This window comes from Strongyloides ratti, scaffold srae_chrx_scaffold0000005 (genome assembly GCF_001040885.1).
Source record: "Strongyloides ratti genome assembly S_ratti_ED321, scaffold srae_chrx_scaffold0000005".
NCBI lineage: Eukaryota > Metazoa > Nematoda > Chromadorea > Rhabditida > Strongyloididae > Strongyloides > Strongyloides ratti.
The window spans coordinates 363,034-388,605 of NW_020171513.1; the positions used below are offsets into that span (position 1 = coordinate 363,034).

General features: G+C 17.6%; 5 protein-coding genes across 5 annotated transcripts; 3 read left to right on the plus strand and 2 right to left on the minus strand.

The window, feature by feature from the left end:
* Positions 1-147: 147 nt before the first annotated feature.
* Positions 148-952, plus strand: SRAE_X000226300 (Protein-tyrosine phosphatase,receptor/non-receptor type domain and Protein-tyrosine/Dual specificity phosphatase domain and Protein-tyrosine phosphatase, catalytic domain-containing protein; the record flags this gene model as incomplete). Its single annotated transcript, XM_024645454.1, has 3 exons — positions 148-198; positions 248-542; positions 591-952. The coding sequence occupies 3 exons, from the start codon at positions 148-150 to the stop codon at positions 950-952; spliced, it is 708 nt and encodes a 235-aa protein (XP_024499735.1).
* Positions 953-3,442: 2,490 nt separating this feature from the next.
* Positions 3,443-4,378, plus strand: SRAE_X000226400 (CAP domain-containing protein; the record flags this gene model as incomplete). Its single annotated transcript, XM_024645455.1, has 3 exons — positions 3,443-3,644; positions 3,696-3,943; positions 3,980-4,378. The coding sequence occupies 3 exons, from the start codon at positions 3,443-3,445 to the stop codon at positions 4,376-4,378; spliced, it is 849 nt and encodes a 282-aa protein (XP_024499736.1).
* Positions 4,379-7,542: 3,164 nt separating this feature from the next.
* Positions 7,543-8,057, plus strand: SRAE_X000226500 (Hypothetical protein; the record flags this gene model as incomplete). The annotated part of the gene is made up of 2 exons (XM_024645456.1): positions 7,543-7,683; positions 7,725-8,057. The coding sequence occupies 2 exons, from the start codon at positions 7,543-7,545 to the stop codon at positions 8,055-8,057; spliced, it is 474 nt and encodes a 157-aa protein (XP_024499737.1).
* A 5,009-nt stretch (positions 8,058-13,066) lies between these two features.
* SRAE_X000226600 (Transthyretin-like family-containing protein) lies at positions 13,067-13,389 on the minus strand (the record flags this gene model as incomplete). Its single annotated transcript, XM_024645457.1, has 2 exons — positions 13,067-13,275; positions 13,317-13,389. The coding sequence occupies 2 exons, from the start codon at positions 13,387-13,389 to the stop codon at positions 13,067-13,069; spliced, it is 282 nt and encodes a 93-aa protein (XP_024499738.1).
* Positions 13,390-16,445: 3,056 nt separating this feature from the next.
* SRAE_X000226700 (Immunoglobulin subtype domain and Fibronectin,type III domain and Immunoglobulin-like domain and Immunoglobulin I-set domain and Immunoglobulin-like fold domain-containing protein) lies at positions 16,446-21,046 on the minus strand (the record flags this gene model as incomplete). Its single annotated transcript, XM_024645458.1, has 3 exons — positions 16,446-17,021; positions 17,077-17,894; positions 20,950-21,046. 3 exons carry the CDS (start codon positions 21,044-21,046, stop codon positions 16,446-16,448), a joined length of 1,491 nt encoding a protein of 496 aa, XP_024499739.1.
* Between the last annotated feature and the right edge of the window lie 4,526 nt (positions 21,047-25,572).

Consider the following 25,572-nt stretch of genomic DNA (forward strand, 5'->3'; position numbering starts at 1 on the left):
AAAAAATGTTCCCGTTTTTATGCTATACTTCAAACTCCTAATAAAACCAAAATACGTCATCCAGAATTACCATGTTATGATAAGCATTCAATAAATATTGGTGGAAAAGAATGTAAGCATATTGATAGATTTATTAATGCTAATGAAATGATTTATAAATATGGTAATGGTAAAGAAAGAAAAATTATCATGTGTCAGGTATGCTTATATTTATTTTTAAACTTTTATTTATTTCTTTTTTTTCTAGGCACCTGTAAGAGAAACTGTTGATGATACATTTGATATGTTTTATAGATATCGTGTTAAAGTTGTCATTTTACTTGTAAGTAAAGAAGAAATTGATGTTTTAGATAAATGTCATTTCAAATCATATCCTGATATTAATAAATTTGTTCAATCAGCTAATTATGTTCTTATAAATAGAACTAGTATTATTGATAAAAATAGTTGCTTTTATGAACATGATTGTGAGCTTCAACATATAGCCACAAAAAAAACATTACTTCTTAAATTAATTCAATATATGGATTGGCCTAATAAAAGTAAATTTTAACATTTAATTATATTTTATTATTATATATTTTTTTAAGATATACCTGTTAATAGAAAAACATTATATGGATTATATAAAAGAGCTGTTGAATTATGTAAAAATGATTATTTGGTAATACAGTGTAGTTCAGGTGTTGGAAGATCTGGCACACTTGCTATGATTATTCATATGATCGATACAATCGACAAAGAAAATCCATTTGATCCATTCAAAAGTTTGGACTTTATAAGGCAACATCGTTATAAAGGAGTCCAAACTATAAGTCAATTTTTCCTGGCTTTATGTATTCTTTATCAACATTTTAAAGATGAAATTAAATTTGTTGATCGAAAATTATATGACCAATTTATGGAATTGACACAAATTGTCTTTGATGGAGAAAAATTAAGTTATTGCTAAAATTTAATTTTCTACTACTTCTTTTTATATATATAATATAAATATAATTATTTGTTTTGTCATGCGAATATTTAATAATAAACTTTATAATAACACATTTTTTCTATTTTAAATGCATTTGTATTTATAATAATTATAATAACTTTAAAAGAAAACAACTTCCTTATTTAAAATAAATAATTTAAAAAAAAAGTAACAATACACTATACACAAAGTTATGATATAAAATTAAATAAAGTTTTATTTTTTTTATCATTACAATATTTTTATATTTCTTTTCACTATTATCTTAAAAATATTTTTTTTTGCAATATTATTGGGTAAATTTCAATTATCACTATTAGCTTATTATATTAAAGTAAAAAATAAATATATTTTAAAATAAAGGTATAGAAAGTCCATCAGTTATAATGTCTTACACTTATTATTTTTTTAAAATACACCAATATTTCGTTTAATCTTTAAAATGAATCCTATTTTTAATTAGAAGCCATCTTATTACGTAATATTGCAATTAACAAAAATAATAATTATTATTACATTAAAAGGTAACACAATTTTTTTTATTATTTTAAATTAAATTAATTTTTATTAAAGTACTTTACAAGGATAACATTTTTTCTATTGTCAGTCTTAATAATGTTATACAGAAATTATTTCTTCTAAATATTTTATAATTTTTACAGTATATTATGATAGTGATTCTACTAAGTCTATTGAACAAAAACATTTAAAAGAAAAGAAAGATAGTGTTGAAAATTTTGTTGATGAAATTTGAAAATTACTGATAAATCACTATTGACAGAAACATTATTTAATGTTTTTATCTTTTAAAATTGAACAAAACAAAATTGTTTTTAATTACATTGTTAATGAACTTTCTTTACTTTTAAAAATTATACATTATTTGAAATTTATATGTATTCTTTTTGTTAAAATAAACCTATTTTTTTTTGTCATCTAATTTTTTATGACAAATGTAATTATGTGTACATTGGATCATGAAAAAACATTCTACCATTTACTCTAAGTTAAAGTTTACCCTTTCTAACAATAATATTAATATATATTTATAATTGTAAACAAGTTTTTGTAAAATTTGATATTTATTAAAGCATTCTTAAAATCCAAATAAATATTTTTAAATTCAAGAATCATTGATATTTGACATCACATACCATACATTAATTAATTTTTGAATCGATTGCTTATATTGAATCTGAAAAGAATTATTTTACTTATGACATAATTTTTAAAATACCTACCAAATTGTCAGGTTTGAAAAAAAGAAATTTTGTAAATTCAAAAATTTATTAATAATTTTTGTCTTATTCACCTTTTTATTATCAAATTTATATTATATTGAAAAACTTTAGCTTTATGGAAAAATTTTATAAATGAATTCTTTTAAACTTGAAACTGTTGACCGAGAGACACATACTAAAGGATATATATACCATGTTCATGCATTGACAAAGCAATGTTGCATGGCGTAGTTTATTTTAAAATATGCTAATCTAATAAATACTTTATATAAAATCACTTGTAGTTTTATTGAAACCTCATTATTAAGGATTCTTTTATTATAACAAGACAGTAATTTTAAAAAAAGCTTTACTACATTATATATATCTGTTAACAAATAAGATACTCTAAAAAATTTCAGTTTAACATTTTATATTTGTGTTGCTTGAATTCTTTCAGTAAAATAATTTTTTTTCTTTATCTATATTTCATAGAGTTTTTAAATTGTAAAATATATATGATGTTTAAATAAAAATTATAATACAACAAATAAATACCAAAATTTTTAGTGAACAAATAAAAAATATTATAATAAAATATTTAATTGTAACATTATCAAAAAAATTTGTTATTACATATCTGAATCTTTTAATGTTGAACATTCTAAAAATAAATTTGTATTTTTTTTGATAATTTTTATTATATAATATAATTATCTTAAATGTAACAAACTAGTAATTTATTGTAAAAAAAATATTTTTTAATTTTTTATAATATTCAAGAATGATTTATAAGAAAAAATGCTTTATACACATTTTACAATAAATAAAATTATTTAAGAAATAATATATTTTAAAGTTTTTACAAAAATTGAATATATGCATTTAAATTTGTTAATAGGCACAACCATTTTTGCTATTATTATTTTATGTATATTAAAATTTGAAAAAAATAAAATTATTAAATCCAACAATTTTTACTATAAAAATAAAAGCATTTTAAAAAAATATATTTGAACAAAAAAAAAGACGGTGGTACGTTTATATAACTAATATTCATAAAATATTTTTTTATACTTTTGCTAATAATCAATTTTATAATTATTATATATAGCATTTTTAAAAAAGTATACGCTTATATTAAAATTATTTTATGTTTAAAATGTATATATTAAATGTTTTTTTAATTATTATACCATTTTTACATAAAACAAAATGTCATGATCTTGCCGTAACTTATATGATTATGCATATTGGATATGGTTCACAATTTTATTCTTATCATGATCAATTTTTTTCTACTAAAAAACAAATGATTGACCATATTTTAGAAGATCATAAAAATATGCAATTTGATAGTTTATATATTCAATATATTAATTCAATATATAATGGTGAAATTTTCTTTGAAAAAAATATGCCTAGATATGAAAGAATTATAGGAAAAAGTTTATATAAAAATTACAATAGTTTATTAGTTTCAGAATTTTTTATTAAAGGAAAAGAAATGTATCAATGTAATGGCAAAAACTTCAATTCATTTTTACAAGCAATAGATGGATGTTCTAAAAATATTAATAGTATCAGTAAACTTACAACAAAGCCGGTTATTATCAATACAAACAAAAATGATATTAATCATATAAATGATGGAATTAATTTCAGTAAAAAAATTTGGTATAAGATTTGGAATGGTTGTGGTTATCAATGTTATTCAAAAAATAACTTTCAAATTATGAAATTTAACGTAAATTATTTTTTTATTTTAATAATTTCATTTTAGTTTTTAAAAGAAATAAATGAATATAGATATGCACATGGATGTGGTAGATTAATGGAAAATTTAAAACTTTCAATGCACATTCAAATGATTGCAGAAAAAATTGCTAGAATGTATAGAAAGGGAGAAAAAATTAACTTAAACAATTCTGCTATAGTAAATCTAATGAATGCACCATTATTAATTAAAACTTGGTATGATGAAAATAAGTATTATAATTATGAAAGTAATTATTTAAATCAAAAAGCAATACATTTTACATCACTTATTTGGATGAGGACAAGGTATATTGGTTTTGGCATTACTAAGGTAAATGAAATGTTAGTTATTACAATTATGTATGAACCACTTCCAAATATTCCTAATTTATTTACCAAAAATATTTTTAGGAGAAAAATTTAATTTTAATTTAAATATAACAAGTAATAATAAATCTTTTTATTATTATTAAAAAAAATTGTTAAAACATTTTAAAGCTATACATAATTAAACTTATGACTTTTACTATAAGAATAAAAATTTTGCATCAACAATTACAATATAGATTTTTTTTAATAAGTGATACATATAGTTTAGAAAATTTAAAATGCACAAGCAAAATTGGTTGTAGTAGGTATCATCAAAAGAACATATACAATAAAGAAAAAAAATTAAATAAAACAGAATTAAGAATGTTCTCAAGATAGATTTTATCTAAATTTTAATAATTTGTTATTATTTAAAAAATTAGTATTGGACAAAAAATATTATTTTTATTTATAATTTTATAGAAATTGTTTATTAATAAGAGTAATAAAAGGGATAAAGAACAAAAACCGTTACAACCTTATGAAAGATAAATCATATAAAGCTGTAAGAAATTAAAAAACATTAGTATAAATAAATAAAAATAATTTTCATAATTTATTGTCATAAGTGACTAACTTTTTTAACGTTTAAATTTTATCATTTTTTAACTTTTTGATTACAAAATAGTTTATGAAAACAAAGAAAACAAATATCATTTAAAATTTTATGTTTAAAAGTTTATTACTATGTTTTTATTAACGATACAAAATCACAAACTTTTTTTACAAAAAAATTTTTGTTAAAAAAAGAAATTATTCTTTATAATATATTTAATAAATTTTTTAATCAAAATAAAAACAATTTTTAAAATTTTTTTTTTATGAATTAATATGAATATTGTCCATTTTATCTATACATGCCAATATAACTTTATTTTCATAATTTAACTCTTAACATCAATCAAATTATAATGTAGATTTTGTTTTAATTGAAATTAAAATATATTTTAATTATATAATAAAAGTCAAAGATTAATAATGCTATATAAAATTAAAGAAATGGTAATTAGTTAATTGAAAAGAGAAAAAAAATAATAAATTTAAATAAAAAATATGTTTTATAAATTTATAAAAATTATCGTTTATACAAAAAGATTTATATATTTTAATAGAAAAAAACATAAAATTAAATTTATATTTTTTGTATGCAACTGAAAAAGTATTTCAATATATATAATTATCACTGACATTGCTATAAAATGTTTTATAAAAATGTACTATTAAAAACTTAGATCATTTTATATTTATTTATGATTATAAAGCAAAAGATAAAAAGTATATAAGGCAAAAAAAATAACAAAAAATTATCAGCAAAAATATGCTTTTTTTAAAAAAACTTTGTTACTAATTACTTACATTATCATTTTTCTAAAATTTTTATATTCATATTTAACATTCTTAAAAATCAAAAGTAATTTTACAATTTTTTTTTTGCTTTAAAAATATTTCATCTTTATATATTTATATATTCTTGTAAAACGTTATTTTATATATTATTAAAGACAGTAAATTTTTTCAATTAAAACCACTATTGTCATTATTTATTGAAAATGCAAATTATTAAAACGATATTATGGTTTTTATTTAAAGTATCTTTGAATCATTAACAAATAGATGATTTTGATAATATACACTTTTTATGTTATATTAAATGTCAAATCATTTTGTCTATTTAGAGATATTCTTTTTATCAAAAAATTTTTTTGTTATATTTAAATGTATATATTTTACTCAAATTATTAATTTCCAATATATCATTCATTTTATTTATATAACAACTTTAAAATATTTTTATTTTTAAGAATATAATTTTTATCAAAAAGAAATAAAATCAAAAAATGTTAATTAAGATATGTATATGATTTAAAATGTTTTGTCTATAATTTGTCCATCATCAAAGCATTGTCCATTGAATATATTTTATAAATGAAATATATTTCTATCAGTTTATTCAAAAAAAAAACCAACATTCATTAACATTGAAATTTAGTATTTATAAAAAAATTTCTAAACTTTTTGTGATAAATATATATATGTATATTACTAAATTTATTTTTTTAATTATTGTTTTAAATCTAAAAATATGTTTTTGCTTAAAATAAACATTCATATTTTAATGGAAAATTATCAAATTTATGTAAAATTATTATAATTTTCAACTATTTTACTACCAAAATTTTACAATATTATAATTAGAAATAAAATATAAGTTAAATAAAATAAAATTTTTGCATTAAAAGTTACTATTAAACTCGAAATATATAGTTTTATCTATAATACTTGATTTTAAAAAAACTAATTTTTTACAAAAGTTAAACTATTGGATAACTATAAAATCAAGAGAAAACATTAATTAAAAAAACTTTTTTATTCTATATTAGTTTTTAATGCATACTAAAGATGTAATTATGTACTAAACCATTTTTTTATTCATCTACTAGTAATATAAATCTTTGTTATTTTTTATTTTATCAATTTTGAATGAAAATCAAATTAATAAATATATAATTTTGATATAAAAACGAAAACATAAAAGTCAATTTTTTTATATAAGATAAGAATAACATGTATATTTATGAATATTTCTAATGATACTTTTTTTACAAAAATATTTAATCTAATTATTTTTATTAATTTATGCTTTTAATTTTTTATTTCTTGGTACCCGCCCATTTAGGTTGACTGTTTCCGCCTTTCCTCATATATAAATATAATTTTCTTTTTAATTAAAGACATTTTAATGTGTATAAATTTTATAACATTTTAAGCTTTTTCATTTTATTAAAATTATTTAATATTTTTTAATCATAAATTGTAGCAAAAATCACAATATATTACAAAATATTATTACAAAACTTATTTTAAAATATCATAATAATTTTTTCTTTATTTTTAATTTCATATACATTTTTTTTAATATTTTTTTAAGAAATATTTAAATAAAAACTTTTTTTTTATAATAGTTCTAAATTTTTATTTTACAGATTGGATATGTTTTTGATACCAATTATTTATTTATGTAGAAGAATGTATATTAAAGTAACTGTTTCATTAACAATACTTTTTTTAACTTTTTGTCAACATGTTTTTATTTCAATGATAAATAATACTATTTTGTATCAAGATAATTTATGGTACTATAATAAAACATTACCATTTAAACCTACAGGTATAAATGTATATTATTTATGTGAATACTATTTCTTATTTGCATTTTTAATGGGAATGATATATATTATTAGTACAGTAAAATTTGTCTTTTTTATTGACTCAGCTAAATGGTATAAAAAAGATTTCAATGTTTTTAAATCTTATTTTTATTATTTTAAATGTTATACAGGTCAAATTTTAACTTATTATGTATGTTTAAATTATACTATTTATTTATAAATTTTTTATAGCTTTTAAACTTCATAGCTCAAATATTTATTGATAATCCCAAAACATTAGAAGATTTAAATAAATATGTAGTAAATTCTTTTATAATAATTGGTTATTTATTTTTATATATTGATGCAATTGCTGGAATGATCTATGTAACTCCAAATAAACTTGATTTTCAATTTTTTAAAGAAAAAATTGAAGTTATAGGATTACGAATTTTTAATACTGGAATTATTTTCACTGAACCCGAGGAAATTGTTGTAATAAGAAAAAACGGCAGCGCAAGATTACATAATAATAAAATACCAAATTATTATAGAAATAGAGCATACAAAAGAAAAACTTCTTAATTATTTAATTATTTAATTTTGATAAAATTAATTTTTTGTTTTTTCTTAATTTTAATTTAACTCTGATAAAAAAATTATAAGTTGATTTGTATTTGATTTTAATATAACATTAGCTGTAATTAATTAAATCTAGATTGATAATTTATTTTTTATTAAAATATTTACAAATATTTATTTATGTTATTGTTTAACAAAACGACATTATAAGAATTAAATAATTTCTTTAATGTATTACTTTAATATTTTAAGACAGCTGTGAAAAAATCATTTGTAATTTTTTAAATGTTGTTTCATAAATGTTTTGACTACTTTTTAAAGTACATTCAGTCATTCTTTATTTTATTATATATATACCAAGACATATCAGACTGTTTAATTTTTTTAATTTTTTATATTAACATTTGAATAATGTAAAAACATATTAAAACAATTGTAAAAAATAATTTTTTAGTTTTATAAAAATTTTATTGTTTTATTTATGATAATAATTTACAATAAACAAAATTATTAACATATTATTAACTTTTAAAAAACTACTTTACCGAATGTTAACAAAACTATTTTTTGCTAATGTATATAAAAATGTATGATATTATATTGCAAATATATTAAATAAAATACAAAAATGTTTATGTTTAATTGTACAAGAATATTGTTATTTTAATATTATAAAGATACCGTATAATTGATTAATAAAGTTTTTACATCATTTGATTGACAAAAAAAATTAAATATTAACAATTGAAAAAGACTAGACAGTTGCCGGTATTTTAAACTGAAGAATATCTGACAAGTGACACATTATTAAATTGAATTATTTATATAATATTTATAAACAATAGCATAATAAGTTGCTTAAATAAAAAAAAATTTCAAAAGATATATTTTAAAATATCTATTCAATTTAGAATCATAAATTAAAATTAACAAATTTAGCGACAAAATAAATGTCAATTATTTTAATCTTTAAATTTAAAAAGATGAATCAAAAAATATATAATTAATTTAAACTTTTATGTTTATGCCAATTTGAAAATATTTCTGGATAATTTTGTATTGTAATATTTAAATTTAATAATGACATTTATTTCTAATATAATTAATGAAATTTATAAATATATTATTTTATCTTTAGTATGTAAAGTAACACATTTTTTCAAATCATTATCTAAAATAAAAGAATAATTTTTACTCAAGAAAAAATATTGTTTTATTATTTTAAAATAAACAAATCAAAGTAAATAAAATAAAAATAACATAAAAATATATATTTCAAATTAAGAATTTTTTAATATTTCTATTTGATATGTATCACGACAATATCAAAAATTCATTTAAATAACTATTTTTTTTATTGATACTTTGAAAGCACAAACTATTGATGACTTTTAATATTAAAAGAAGATTATAGTATGATTTATCATTACGCGTATACTAAAAAAAAGTAAGTAACGAGAAAAGGAATATATCATTTGGTTTTTTTTAATAAATATTTATTGATATTTTAAACATATAATAAACATCTTTTTCATAAAGGAATTATTTTTTATTAATTATATCACTTATACATATAATTATTTGTAATAAAAACAAAATTTCACAAGAAATTTTTAAATGTATTTTTTTTATATAATAATTACTTTATAAAATGTTATAATTGATAGTAAAAAGCTAAAAGATTATATACCAGATGTTTAGATTAAAAAATTTTATTGAAAAAGTTATTAAAATAATATTAAGATCATTCATAATTCAAAATTTTGCAATTAAACGAAGATAATACTTTGCTTTTTTATTTAATACCATATTTAGTAACAATATAGTAAAATAAATCAATTAATGATATAAAAAGTTTGTCGCGAGTGGGGTTCGAACCCACGCATCTTTCGATATTGGAACTTAAGTCCAACGCCTTAGACCGCTCGGCCATCGCGACGGTTATGCCCGGAAAACTAACTATATTTGTCATTATGAAAATTTAAAAAAAGCGTATTTTTAAGAAAGAATGATTATTTTAAAAAAAAAGCAAAAATCGTTATATTATACTCATTCTTTGAAAATTTTCTGAGTAACTAATTGTTCATAAAAATAAAACAAGCGCGTGCTTCGCACACGCTTGCTTGCAGGGCAGGTCTTTTGTGTAAGCTATAAATTTTTTAATTTTATTGTGATTTAAAGCGTGTATTTCAGACGCTCAAATTTTAAAATTTTTTTAAATAATGTGATCTATTGTATCATAAAAAAATATTTTTTGATTATTTCCTTATTTTTCAACATTTTTTTATTTTTTTAAAATTTTTCTATATGCAAATTGATAAAATAGTTATAAGAATAAATAATTAAATCTTTAAATTTATACATTGACATTTTTCCTTTACAGCTATAGCTATAAAAAACAATTAGTGTAAAAAATCATTTATTTTTTTAATTTATTATTATTATAAATATAAAATTATAAAATATATAAAAGTTTAAAAAAATTAACGTAAATTGTTACATTATCATTATAAATTGATATATATCTTTTTTTTATGCTGATATTTGTGTTGAATAACACTTTTTAAAACTTTGATTATCCTAAAAGGAAAAAATTATTAGAAATTTTTTACACGTTTTTGCGCATAACTCAAGAACGAAAAATGATAAAAATATGATCTAGTAGCCAAAATGTAGAGAATAAAAATCCCCCGAGACATTTTTTTCATTTTTTCAAGAATTATAGCGTTTTGAAAATTTTATAAATAGAAGATGATTTTTAGTTAACATCTCAAGAACAAATGATTTGTTTAAGACCGTACTTATGTCATTCGAAAGAGCACAAATTAATTAATAATTTTTTTATTATCACTATTTCTTAAAATTAAGTTTTTAAAAAGTTATGACTGATAAAAGTTTAAAATTTGTAAACTTAAAAAATATGCAAAAACATTTCCACGGATATCTCAAGAACGAAAAATGATAAAAATATGGTATAGTAGTCAAAATGTAGAGAACAAAATTCTCCAGGTCGGTTTTTTTTTTTTTTTTTTTGAAAAATTTTTTTTTTCATAAGTTAAAAGAGTTTAAATATGAAAAAAAAAAATTTAAAAAACAGTAAAATTGGTTTTTTGCTTATATCTCAAGAACAAATAATCATATTAAGATGAATCTTGTCTCATTTGAAAGAGCACAAAAAAATGAATAATTTTGGTCGGCATCATTTTTTCATAAAATTAAGTTTTAAAAAAGTTATGACTGATAAAAAAAAAATAAATTTTTTAATATTACACTATTCCAAGAATATCTCGAGAACGAAAAAAGATAAAAATATGGTATATTAGTCAAAATGTAGAAAAAAAAATTCCCCAGGTCGGTTTTTTTTGATTTTTTGAAAAATCTTTTTTTTCAAAAGTTATAGAGATTTAAAATTTTTAAATTTTATACCTAACTTTAGATTATCATATCTTACTTAAAACTTCATCTTTTTAAAAAAATAAGGCCGGAAACGTTTTCTCCGACCTTTTTTTACCTTAGGGTCAAATTTTGCTAAAAAAAATATTGAAATTGTAATGTTACAGCAAATGAAACATGTGCTGTTTTTGCTGCACTTTAATGCATCTTGCTGCAATATCTATATGAAGACGCAATTTTTTCAAAAAATTATTGAACTTTTCGTGTTCAGCGCATTTTTTTATTCTAGGAAAAATTAAAAAATATTTAAAATTCTAAAAAAATTTTTCCTACTCAATTCTCGCCTATATATATTTAGGATTAGGATATCACATTATATTATATATAAATTGAATAAAAAAAAAGAAAATTTATTAATTATATTTTATTTGTAGTTAACTTATACCTCATTTTTTTTCTTAAAGATTTTTCACTAATAAAATTTCAGTCTTACTTTTTACAAACTTACTACTTTAAACTTTTCAAAATTTTGATACAATGTTAAATAATATTAAAATTCAAATTTTTGAGTAAACTTTTATTTTATTTAAAATATATCTCTAGTGTTATCTTTTCAATTATTATTTTAATAATATGGAATTATTTAATTTTAATTAGCATGGTTAATTAGAATATCAAATCTTTTTTAATAAGAAGAATTGCTTAATTATTTGATATGTAAAAGTAACAAAGTTTTTCTTTTTTTATTTCATTAATAAGTAATATGCTTGTTTGTATTTAAGAATTTTTTTTGTTTAATATATTTACATGTGTTTTAACTATTACAACATACTTTCATATTTATTAAATATTAATTAGTGAGTAAATTTTAAGAAATGGACGAAAAATTATTTTAATCATTCTAATAAATTACTTTTTAATTTTATATTTTGATCATTTTTGTTTTAATGATTTTTCTCCATCTTAAAAGAATAATAGTAAAAATTTGTTTTAATGTCTATATTTAAATATAATATATAAAATTGTACCTGAAAGTGTTCAGGTACTTCTTGTTTTATAAAATAACTATCACAGTTATAATGTGTTCTTACCTTCTATTTTTCATCCTTATATATTATTCTTATTTTGTTGTTCTTCATTCTTTCCCAAAATATACTTTTCTTTCCCAAAATATGATGTATGAATCATATCTACAATAGCTTTTGAGATGATATTTTTACTAGTAGAAAAATCGAAATCAAATATTGTAATATTAAAATATAATTCATATAATAACAAAAGGATTTGGTAAAATTATATAACTAATATTAGTTTTTAAAAACAATAAATAAAAAGTTTACATTAATTCAATTGTCAACAAACTTTTAGTATCATAATTATTTTATTTTATTTTATATATATTGAATTTTTTATTGCATTCTTATATTATCTAACAATTTAAAAGTATACTTTAAAGTTTATTTAAAATTTTTGTTCAATTTTTTAGCCTGAACTAATTATAAAATAAAATTTAATAAAATTTTATGAATTGAATGTTATAAAAATTAGGTAAAATCTTATAAATTTTTTTGCTACTGTTTAATTCAATTATTGTCATTGAATTTCTTACAATAATTTTATCATTTTTCTTTTTTACTTTTCTTTATACTCGTATTACATATTAACTTTTGAGGATAATAACTTTTTGAAAGTTCAATATATCCAAGATCATAAGCATTGAAACAATTGTTGTCACTTGCAACATATCTGCTTGGAATGTATTTGGTTATTCTCATTATACAATTGTGAGAATCGTAAACACACTGATGATAAATATAAAGAAATGGAACTAATTTAATTATTAAAAATTAACAACAACATATAATTTACCTATTTTAAATAATTCTTTCGCTTGACCATAAACGATAAATTGACCATTGACAAATTTCTTAACTTTGCCCATACTATGTGTATTTTTATATATATTTGTGTATTTTAGCTCAACATATACTTTGTTAAAAAGCGTTCCATTGCAATATACTTTTCCTATAACTTTTACATATTTTAACCGATTTATTTTAATTGTCTTAATAATGTTAAATAAAATAGCAATACTAATATAAAAAAATAATTTCATAATAAACTTATATTTAACTTTTTACTAAATAAAACTTATGTGTTTAAAATAACTTAAACTAAAGTTATAAATTTTATATAAAATAAAAAAGTCAAATAAGTGATAAAAGTAAAACTCCAACATTTTGTATTCATATATATTAAAAAATATTGCTTTTTTTTTATTTATTTTATACATTATAATATGTTATGTACATTTTAAAGTACAATTATGACGGAATAGTATTTAATTATCTTTGATACAAATTTTAATAAAAAACTTATCTTATTTTTGGCATGATTTTTTTTTTTTTATTTCAAATTTTATTTGGTATTTTTAAAAACGTTGCAAAAAATGATTTTTAATATTTGATTTTATTTAAAAGTAAAAAAGATTTAATAATTATTATCAAAAAAAGTATTGGTACTTATCGGTTATACGCCCTTTAAAATTAAAATGAATGAAAACACTTAATAATTGATAAAATTTTCTCAAATAAAAACTTAATCACTCAAATGAAATAGAATGAACCCAATATAATATAAAAAACATAAATAAACTTTTTTAAAAATTAACTAATAATAATAGAAAACATGATGAGATTTGATATTTGAGTCATTTTTTTTTTTCGTTTCATGATACAAATTAACGACAATTTTTTAATTTTATGATAAAAATTAATGATGAATTTAATTTTTTTTTAAATTTTTTTCTCTATCTTGTAGAAAAGAGGATGGAGAATCTGATAGACCTATTTATTTTTTGAAAAAAATATTTTTTATATACGTTTCTGTCATTTTAAGAAAAAAAAGGGTTTAACAGAATTGTACCAAGAATAGTACCAAATAAATAATAAATTTATTTTTTTTTTAATTTTTTTTAAATTTTTTTTATCCATCTTGTAGAAAAGAAGATGGAGAATCTGATAGGCTTGTTTTTTTTTCAAAAAAAATAATTTTAAGGCAAGTTTCTATCATTTTAATTTTCAAGGGCGCATAACCGATAAGTACCAAAGTATTTATTAATTAAGGTAAATAATTAGAATAGAATAGAAAAATAAAGAATAATATAATTACAAATATTAAACTTAGCAAAATATATTAAATTTTTTTTGATAATATTTCAAATTTTCCAATTTACAATGATATATTTTTATCATAAATAATTAAATTAAAAAAAAATATATAAAATGATGTAAATAAATATTTAATATAACAATGAAAAAGTATAAATTTTCAAATAAGTTAACTTCTTAATAAAATAATAACTGATTAATAATGCTTATATATTTTAAATTAAATTTACAAAACTAATAATTTAATATAAGCTTTATTTTAATTTATCGTCATTTACACAGCAAAATTTACTCTAAAATATTCAATATGATTATTTAATGTTTATTTTGTTAACAATTTTAATTATTATATAATTAATATACATTTGCTACAAAAAGGAAAAAATATAGAAGCTATTTGTATATATTTGTAAATTCAGTATAAGTAATATATAAAGTTGATCAAATTAATGAATACGATAAATATTATAATATATTTAAAATATATTTATTTGATTATTTGATTTGATTTAATATAGTTAATTTGTTATTTAAGATTTAATATCTATATATTAAAATCAATATTTATCCATTTAAATTTTAGCAATTTCAAGCATATTTTAATTTTTTTTAAATTTTCTTTAACAAATTTAAAAAAAAAAACTCTAATTTTATTGTATTGTACATTTTTTAAGCATTGACAGATTATTGAGTGATCTATTAATTAATAGCATCAACATTAAAATTACATTTTTTTTTTATAAAAAAAGCATATAATAGTCATTTTTTTTTTGTTATATGTAAAAAAGTATATTTAATGTTTACCATGATAGATCGAAATTACTACTGAGGTAATAGGAAGTAAATTGTTGCTTTGAATTTAAAATATGGCATCTACATAATTTTTTTTATATCAAAAGAAATTAAAAAAAAAACTTTTAATACTATAAAAATAATTGGAACATTAGACTTCAACTTAAATTAAATGTAATGATTATAATTTCATTAAATGATATAAAAATATATTTTGTTTATTTAACAGTAAATAAGTATAGACATAATAGTTTGTTTTATACAAATTTTGTATGTTTATTTTATAATTAAATATAAAGATAATTGTTTGAGAAAATTCATTAAATATTTTGATTAATGTATCATTTAAAAAATAGTTGTCTTTTTCTATTATTTAATTCTAGAAATTAGTTTCACAAATATAATTATTAAATAAAATAAAATTGTCATTATACATTAATTATTTAATTAACAATTAATGTCTTTTTAAGTTTAGATAAAATATAAAAAAGCTAATATTTACAAAAAAGAAATAATTATTTATTTTTGCTTTTTAAAAAAATAAAATAAAATAGTTAAAATTTATACAATTATTTATTTAAAATAATTTATTAAAAAAATTAAAAAAAATTAAAATATTTTATACAACTGAAAATGATGTTTTCTATTTTCTGTTATCAGAAAAAAAATTTTTTTTTTCCAATAATTTTTTTTATATTATTTTATTTATAGATAAAATTATAAAGTAAAAATTCAATAAAATAAGAGATAAATCAAAAAAAAGGTTTTTTAACAGTTTTAATTTAATATTAATTATTAGTGTATTACAACTCCAGGTTTTCTATGAAAATTCTGATTTGCGAAGAAAAGCTGAAATAATATCATATGATATTATATTTCGCATTAAGGTGTTAAAAAATTTTTTCATATCTATTAAATGATACTACAATTCATTTTAATTTTTTTTTTTTTTTTTGATTTACAACAAATCATAATTATATGAGTAATTATTGTAATGACAAAATACATACCATAAATATTATAAAATCAAGTAAGTTTAAAAATGTACTGTTAAAAGGTAAAAAATAGAAAAGCCTAAGAAAACCAAAATTTCATTAATTATTGTTATTTTAGTGATACTTGAACTTGATTCATATTTATGATGATGATCTGATGATGTTTTAGCTGTTACAATAAATGGATTCCCTGTACCGGCTGCATTAACTGCTGTAAAACGGAAAAGATATGATGTATTTTGTCTGAGACCATGAATTTTGTACATTCCATCATGAGTAACATTAAAAAGTTGACGTTGCCCAAAAAGACTCCAACCTGTTGATACATTTATTTCTATATCATTTTCATCATCATTCTCATTCATTATTTTATCTTTTCTTACATATTCAATGATATATTGTGTTACAGGAAGATTTGCTGTATCACTATCAGATGGTTCTGTTGGTGTTGTTGTTAAATGCCATTTAATAGCATGTTTATGAACATTTTTTAGAGTAGCTCTAACTTCAGATGGTGGATTAGAAACTTTTAAAATTATTGTTTGATGATTTGAAGCTTTACCATTTGTAACATCACAACGATATTGATTAAAATCATCCTCATCAACATTAAAAATCTTTAAAAGAAAAAAAATTAAAATAAAAAAAAGAAATGAAACATTATTAACATACATGAAGTGTAGCTTCTTGTTTTGGTGTATCAACAGTAATCATAAATTTTTCATTAACTCCAATTTCAACATTACTTTTAAAAAATCTAAATTCTTTTACTGGTGGATTTGATTTGACAACTTTACAATCAACTCTTCCATTTCTTCCAACAATACCATAACTTTCAGCATAATGACTTTCAAATTGTGGAACAGTCCAAACATCAATTTTAAATGTTTTCTCCTCAATACTTGTTGTTTCATGTTCTTCAAAATATTGTACAGCAATACATTTAATTTTTTTTCCTTGAAAATCACTTGTTAATTTTTCTATTGTAATCTCATTTCCAGCAATTTTAAATTCATTTTCATTAAGTAAATCACCATTTTCGTCTGTAAATTGTATATCAGGATCAGGGGTACCAATAGCACCACAATCAATTATTAATGGATCACCTTCCATTCCTCCTACAATATCATCATTATTATTCCATATTAAATTATCAGTAACAATTAATTGAATTGTTTGTGAATATTCACGATCAAAATGTTTTCCTTTACATGTATAATTTCCAGACATTCTAGGTTCTAATTGATCAAAAAGTAAAAGTTTTTTAGGATTATGTGTATGTTTATCATTTAATTCAATTGTAAATATTCTATTACTTGAATATGCATCAATTTTTTGATTATCTCCTGTTAACCATTGTATATCTTCAACTTTTGCTATTCCTTCTTTTTCAAAAACACATGATACTTGAAAATTTCTACCAGCTTTTGTAACAAATTTATAATTATTCCCTTTAGGTTCTATTCTTAAAGGATATTTTGAAGAACCATCTATAAAAAAAAATAATACAAATTTAAAATTATATTTTTAATATTTTTATTTTTAAAATCCCTTTTTAATAATTTATATGAAAAATTTATATTATAATATTCATAATTTTTGATTAATGTTTATATAGGATTAACGTTAACACTAAGTAGACATCTGTCTTATTATAAAAAGAACTTCTTTATTCAAACAACTTGATAATAAAATAATCAAAATAGAATGTTTTAAATACCATATATAAAAGTATAACTTTTCAACTCACGCACCATCGAAGCTTATTAGTATTATTAGTATTATGATTAGTAAAGATATCATGTTTCAGGTGGATACACTTCTATTAACCATACTCTACTATCAAGTGTTCGTTATTTCAGCTGCTTTAATATGTATATATTTATTAAATAAAACAACATAAATATAAAATATGCTTAATTGGAAGGTATTAACTGACTAAGTGTTATATTAAGGTGTTAGATGATATGTCAAGTTAAAATATTCATTATTATCATTTTAATACTTTCTTTACTTATCAATTACTGGTAATACTTTTATATCAAATATTTTTTTTTCATAAATCTTAAACTTTTAATATTAAAAAGAAAATATATATTTATATTTATAAAAATATTTTATAAAATTTTAAATAAAATTTATTATTAAGAAATGAAAAAGGTTTAATTTAAATCTCCTTTAAACAATATCTTAAAATAATCTTTTTCTTTAACTTTTGTAATCAGACTAAAAATTTTAATCAAATTATTTACATTAAATCTTTATATATATATTATAATAAGGTACAGAAAATTAAGATTTTCAACAACCTTCTTATATTAATAAAACACTTCTTTAAATGATTGTTTTATAAATCTAATTCAACACTGTTACTCAATTAAATAATATCATTTTCTTTTTCAATGAATTTTTAAACAAAGATATACCCTTAATTTATAGTTTAAATTTTTAATATTCAAAGATAATTGAGAACATCATTTAAATTGTAATATTAAATTGATAAATTTTCTTTTTAAATTACTATATACTAAAATAACAAATATATTTTTTTTTTATTTTATTTTCTTAAATTTATATATTGAAAAATTATTACTTGAAAGTAAAAAAAAAATTTATAAAACATCTTATATATAATAATATTAAATATACTGTTAAAAGAAGGTCTTAAACAACTTTATACAAAGAAAAAAAAAATTCCCTTTATACCAATTTTTCATATTATACCCTAAATTTATAATGTGTTAACATATTATATAAATGACTACTCTTATGGAGATATATAAAATTTTATATATATAATGATAAGCATACATAACAAATTACAATGCCCTATTACAAAAATTTTAAGTTTTAACTCTTTTTCACAGAAATGTAAAATATTATAAAATCTGAAGTATTTTTGATATTTTGATTATTATGCATATTAAAGTATCTTAATATATCAAGTATTCACGGTGGTCCTTTGAGAGAATAAATATAATCATAATTTTGTAAAAAGAATATTTTAAAAATTTTTCTTAAAACTTAATCATTATTTTTATATATTTGGGAGAATAATTTATATTATCTTCTATTTATATAATTTTTATTATTGATAAGAAAAATTGTTAAAATATTTTTATTTATATATTCATCAAATAAATATCATCCTTAAGCTATTGATATATTTTATAAAAATCTTTTGAAAAAAGATAAGTAAAAAGAAATGTTTTGTATAGACAACAGATGATGGTATTTCTTATTTAATAGTATAAAGTTAACAGTTTAATTTTAAGTTATCATTAATTTCCTTTTGTTATTCTATCTAGATAAATATCAAATGTTTTATTAAAAAGCAAAAGTTATAGTAAATGGAGATAAAATAAATATATAATATACAAAAATCTTATATTTGTATCATTCTTGTAAAATTTATATATAAATATATGTATATATTTACAAAATTTTAGTAATATTTTAACTTTTAAATAAATTTAAACTTTCATTGTACTTATCTCAAGATAATTGTAATTTTTGGCATTTACATATATATATCAATAAATATGATAAAATAAAGACAATTTTATAAGATGAAAGAAAATAAAATGTCATAATTTTATGGATGAATTATTATTTTATCAAAATGTGATCTGATATTATCATTTTAAATGTTAAAATTTATAAACAACTTAATGTTATAATATAATTTGTTGATATCTTTTATATAAATACACTTTCATCAATAATCTAGATCTTTTTTTTTTAAATAGTTAAATTTATCTTTACCAAATATATATGTATATATAATATATACAATTAAAATATTTATACTAATTTCCTTTTTCCGTGGAATCTTATAGTTTTATATATATATATATCCCTTTCAATTGTAAATAGTAGATAAAACTTTTTAAAATTAAAGAAAAGGAAAAGATAATAAATTTCTTTAAGATAAATTTTCTTCTACGGTTATTTTTATAAAGTTAACAAATAAAAAAACAAATGACTCCTTATAGTTTTTGAAAGGAAATAGATAATTGAGTTTAAACTCTTTTTATATAATATTATATATTTTAATTTAATGTTTTAAAAAGATAACTTTCTTATTTATTTTATTTTCACTATAACATCTTATTTTATATTACTTATTAAAATAAAAAAAAAAAAAAGATTTTTTATAAAATTTAATTATATTGTACTAATATATTTTCTTTTTATTACCAAAAAAAGACAAAAAGATTAAGAAGCTAACCGTTAGTTATTTGAAGCTTAATATGTCAGTAGGATTATCAATTAACCTATTCAGATTATCCTTCTAATTCATTATTAATCATTACATATAATTTGTAATACTATCATAATAAGTATAAACCAACAACAAAGATAAAGATTAATTTATATCATTGTTGTCTTTAATAATCCATTAATATACAAAAAAAAAACAAAGTAAATAATTAAATTTTCTTTCATCTTACAATAAATAAATATAATTATATATAAACTTTTTAAGTAAATTTATATATATATATCAAATAAATATATAAATTTTTTTTTATAATAACTTACCTTCATTATCAGAAATATTACAGTTTATCTGGATAGTTAATATTAATAAAATCAATGAAAGAATTCCATAAATTAATTTATTATTTATAACTATCATTTTCAAATAGTTTTTTTTTCCAATTATAATTATTTATATAAAAAAGAAATAGAAAACGTTACTTTTTTATTCAAAACTATTTAGTAATTAATTTTGAATATAAAATAAGTTAATGTTCTGTTTGATATTAAATAACTCTATAAACATAAGAAATTTAAAATATATTTTGTTACTTTTTTTTTCATATATAATATATATATTAATTAAAATAAATATAAAATAATTTTTAATGTATTAAAATATAAATATTTATATTTATGAATAGTTGAAATTAAAAAAAAAAATATAAAAAGAATAATAAAATTTAATGAGTAAGTAAAATAAGTTGTATTATAGATGATGGATCAAGATAAATAAATTATATTATTACCTTAAAACAACCATCTGACAAGTTTTATTATAAATAATATTATCAAACAAAGTAAGTTAAATACATATGGAAGATATTTTGGCCCCATATTCAGTTAAACTACAAATTTTCTTTAGAATAATTTAAAGGAGGAGTTAAACTTTTATTAGACACCATTTAGGCTAGTTAAAAGTTTACCAGAACATATCAATATTTGTAAGAAAATTTAATAATATATATATATTATATTATAAGTATTATCATTTTAATAATAATTATATAAAAGGAGTATACAATAATTTGATACACACTTTATTAAGATATCTTTATATTTATAAAGATTTGTTGCGTGAGTATAATAGTTGTTTAGCTTAATTCATCTACATTTTTATATCTTTTAATAACAATAATAATGATGATATACATCTTTGAAAGATTTGAAACTTTTTAAGACAATGATAAAGGAATTCTATTTGATAATAATAATAATAATAATATAAGAACATTAAATATCTTTCTCGTGTGGTGTAATCTTATCTTCTTGAAATATCAGATATAAATATAAATAAAATAATAGAAATATAAGGTAGTCCATCATCCATAGATGAGGTAATGTATATAAAAAGTTTCAAATGTTAATAAAAGAAATATTGATGTGATTATTTATTTGTAGAAATGTTAGACTTTGTCTTATTCATTTATAAATAAAAGTTAAAATGAATTGTTAAAAGTGTGAATCTAAAAGAATGTGATAAATATATATATATATATACATCATATATTTATACATTAAAATTATTTTAAGCGTATTAAAAAGATACGCAATAAAAGACATTGTTAAGGTGTTAGTATCTTAGCCATTCAAGGAGTATCCTTAATTTAAGATAAAATATGGAATATTATTAATATCTCATTAATTTTATATTCACTACTTTTTTTTTTCAAATAAATGATGAGAAAATGTGTAAATGAACATTTAGATTGTAACAATTATTTATAAAAAAAATAAATATTAATAAAAATTCAAATTTCTTTTATAATAAGACAATTTTAAAATAAATGTTTTTTTTTTCTTTACTTTAAAAAGTTAGTATTAGATAAAAGGTAAATTATTATTTACATAAACACTTATTACTTTTTACCTAACAATTAATCTTTGGCAAAGTGTATTGTTATAAAATAGTATTTAAAAAAAAAAAACAAAAGTATATTTACATAAGTTGGAATGTAAATCATTTTATTGTTATTGTTCTTTAACTTAAATTTCTCTAAAAATAAAGAATAAAAAAAGTATACAAAGATAATTAATGTTAATTTTTGTTAAAATGATTTTTAATCCAAGCGTCGTAATGGTATATTTATATTTTAATTTTATCACATTTACATTAAATATTAAATAATGAAAAAAAATTTTTATCAATTAATTAAGAAAAAAAAAAAACTATTATTATAAATATAATTATAATAATAAAATAAATAAATATAACAAAATATAAAACAAAAAAAGGAGAAGATTAGAGAAGATAAAAATTTAAAAAGTACTTTATTAGTTTAGTTAATAAGAAATTTTTTTTTTAGATAAATAAAAAAATATTTTAATTTTACTTTTTATATTAAATAATTATTATTTAGTAATAAAATTTGCATTAATAAAAAACAAAGATAATTTTCATTTAAATTAATGACTCTTTTCTTTATAATTATAAATACGTTAAATACATTTAAAACATGATAAATATTTAAAATAATAGTAAACAAGATATTTATTTATCATTTTGACCATAACTTTTGTTGTTAGCTTTTTCTCTCCTGATAAAGAAAAGATTTTATACAAAAAAAAAGATGAATATAAGAGACAATTACAGCTGTGCTTATACAATATATAAATACACATGTATGGTAAAAGCTTAAGGTATATAATATAACTATAAATAATAGTATTTTAAGTTATTAAATTTAATTTATCAAAAAAGAAAATATATTAATATAATCTTTTTATAAAAAGAAACAGCTGAATGATATTATTATATCTATATATGAGGTGAACAATATAAATGATGGGTTAATTTTATTACAGTTAAATTTTATATATAATAATATAAAATGTTTATATAATTAAATTGAAATATAAAATGATAAAAAAAATATTAAAAGGATTTTTTAATAGATTATAATTGGTTTTTGTCATTCTAAAATTATGATTGGTGAAGATATATTTGAGTGAATATATTCAATTATCTATAACTTTATTCTTAAAAAAAAAACTTTTTTAAATGAAACGATTATATCTGATAAAAATATAATAATCTTATTTAATAACAAATATAATACTTTGTTTATGTGAAAAAAAAAATATTTTTATCAATCTTGTTATTTAAAATAATGTATTATTTTAAAATTTTCCTTAATTTTAATTTTTGACCTTATATACTCTGAATAAAAATCAAAAATAATATAATTAAAGAAAAAAGTAAAATATTTTATATGTAAAATGATATAACTATATATAAAATAAGAGGCAAAATTAGTATTTAACATTAATTTCTTTTACAAAAAAAAAAAATAAAATTAAAAAGAAGAATGATATTTAGAAAAATATAATGAGGTATGTTTAAATTAAGAATAAAAATGTTAGATATACATTTTAAATAGTATGAGAAAATTTCATAACAAAAACTATCATTTTACATTAATATAATAGAATAAAGATTAAAGCATTTAAAATTTTTTTTTATAAATTTAAATTTTTATAAAATAAATACATCAAAAATTCAATTTTAAAATCACAATAATTGACTCATAAACATTTATATTTTTAGAGGATAATATTTTTAAAAGATCTTAATAGAATTTTATAAATTAAAAAGTATATTCTTAATTTATTTTCTATTAATAAACATTAAATCTCACTTAAATTTTAAAGAATCATGATATACCTTAAATTGAAAAAGAGAAATTTATAAGTACACGCAAGTAAGTATTATTTTAAAATATAATATTAATCTTAACACTAAATATATATAAAATAATCCTTTATAATTGCTAATTACTTTTTATAACATTTTATGGTCCTCAGAAATAATTTAATGATTATTCATAGATCATGATTTTATATTACTTCAATAACTATAATCATAATAATTTTATCTATATAATAAAGATAAAATAGTTATTATTATTATTATTGTTATTATATAAAATAATAGAACATAAAGAAAATAGGAATAGAAAAATTTTTTAAAAGAAATTAACTTTTGTCACATCCATAACTTACTTTTTATTAAAAAGAATAATAAAAAAATTTTAACTTGTAAACAATTGTTAAAAGAATATATATTGTGAAATTTTTATAAGTAGTATCTTTGTGAATCTCAATAATGATTTATTCTTAACTTATATTATATCTTCAAAAATGTTAAGATTTTGTAGAGTTTTTTTAATACTAAAATACTTTAAATATGTATATAATGATATTTAAGATAGGTAAAATAAAATATAAAAATCATTATCTTTTATATTATTTTTGGAGATATTTTTAAGAAGGGTTTTTGAAAGTATAAAAGATAAATATATATTAAATTACCTAAACATTTTTATAAATATAACCTTTATGTATACATTGGAAGGTGATACTAATATTTTAAAAATTTTAAAAGAAAAAATAATTTTTTTTTAAAATATCTTTATTCCCTTAAAAATGTCTTTATTTTAAAAGTGCAAAATTTATATAGTTAAGATAAAACATCATTAGAAATAAATATCATTTAAATGAAATATATAAGGAAACGAAAAAAAAAATTGGATGGTTTATGAATTTAAAATAATTAAATTTGGCATTGTCTTTTTTTAAAAAAAAAAAATTAATATAATAAAAAAATTTAGATACATTTTTTTTTATCAACAGGTTTCAATAATTTTATTTATGTCAAAGGGTATATCGTTTTATATTATAGAAAAATAAATGGAATATAAATTTGATATAAAAAAGAATATTGAAAATGAATGAATGGATGAGTGAAAAAATATCATAATATAAAAAGATAAAGAAGTAATTGAAAGAGATTTAATATGTTTCAAATAAAGAAAAACCACGCTAACTTGTTAAATAGATAAAAATAAAACAGTTAAAATAGGAAGTATTTAAAAATGACATACAAAACTAAATAAAATAAGCCTA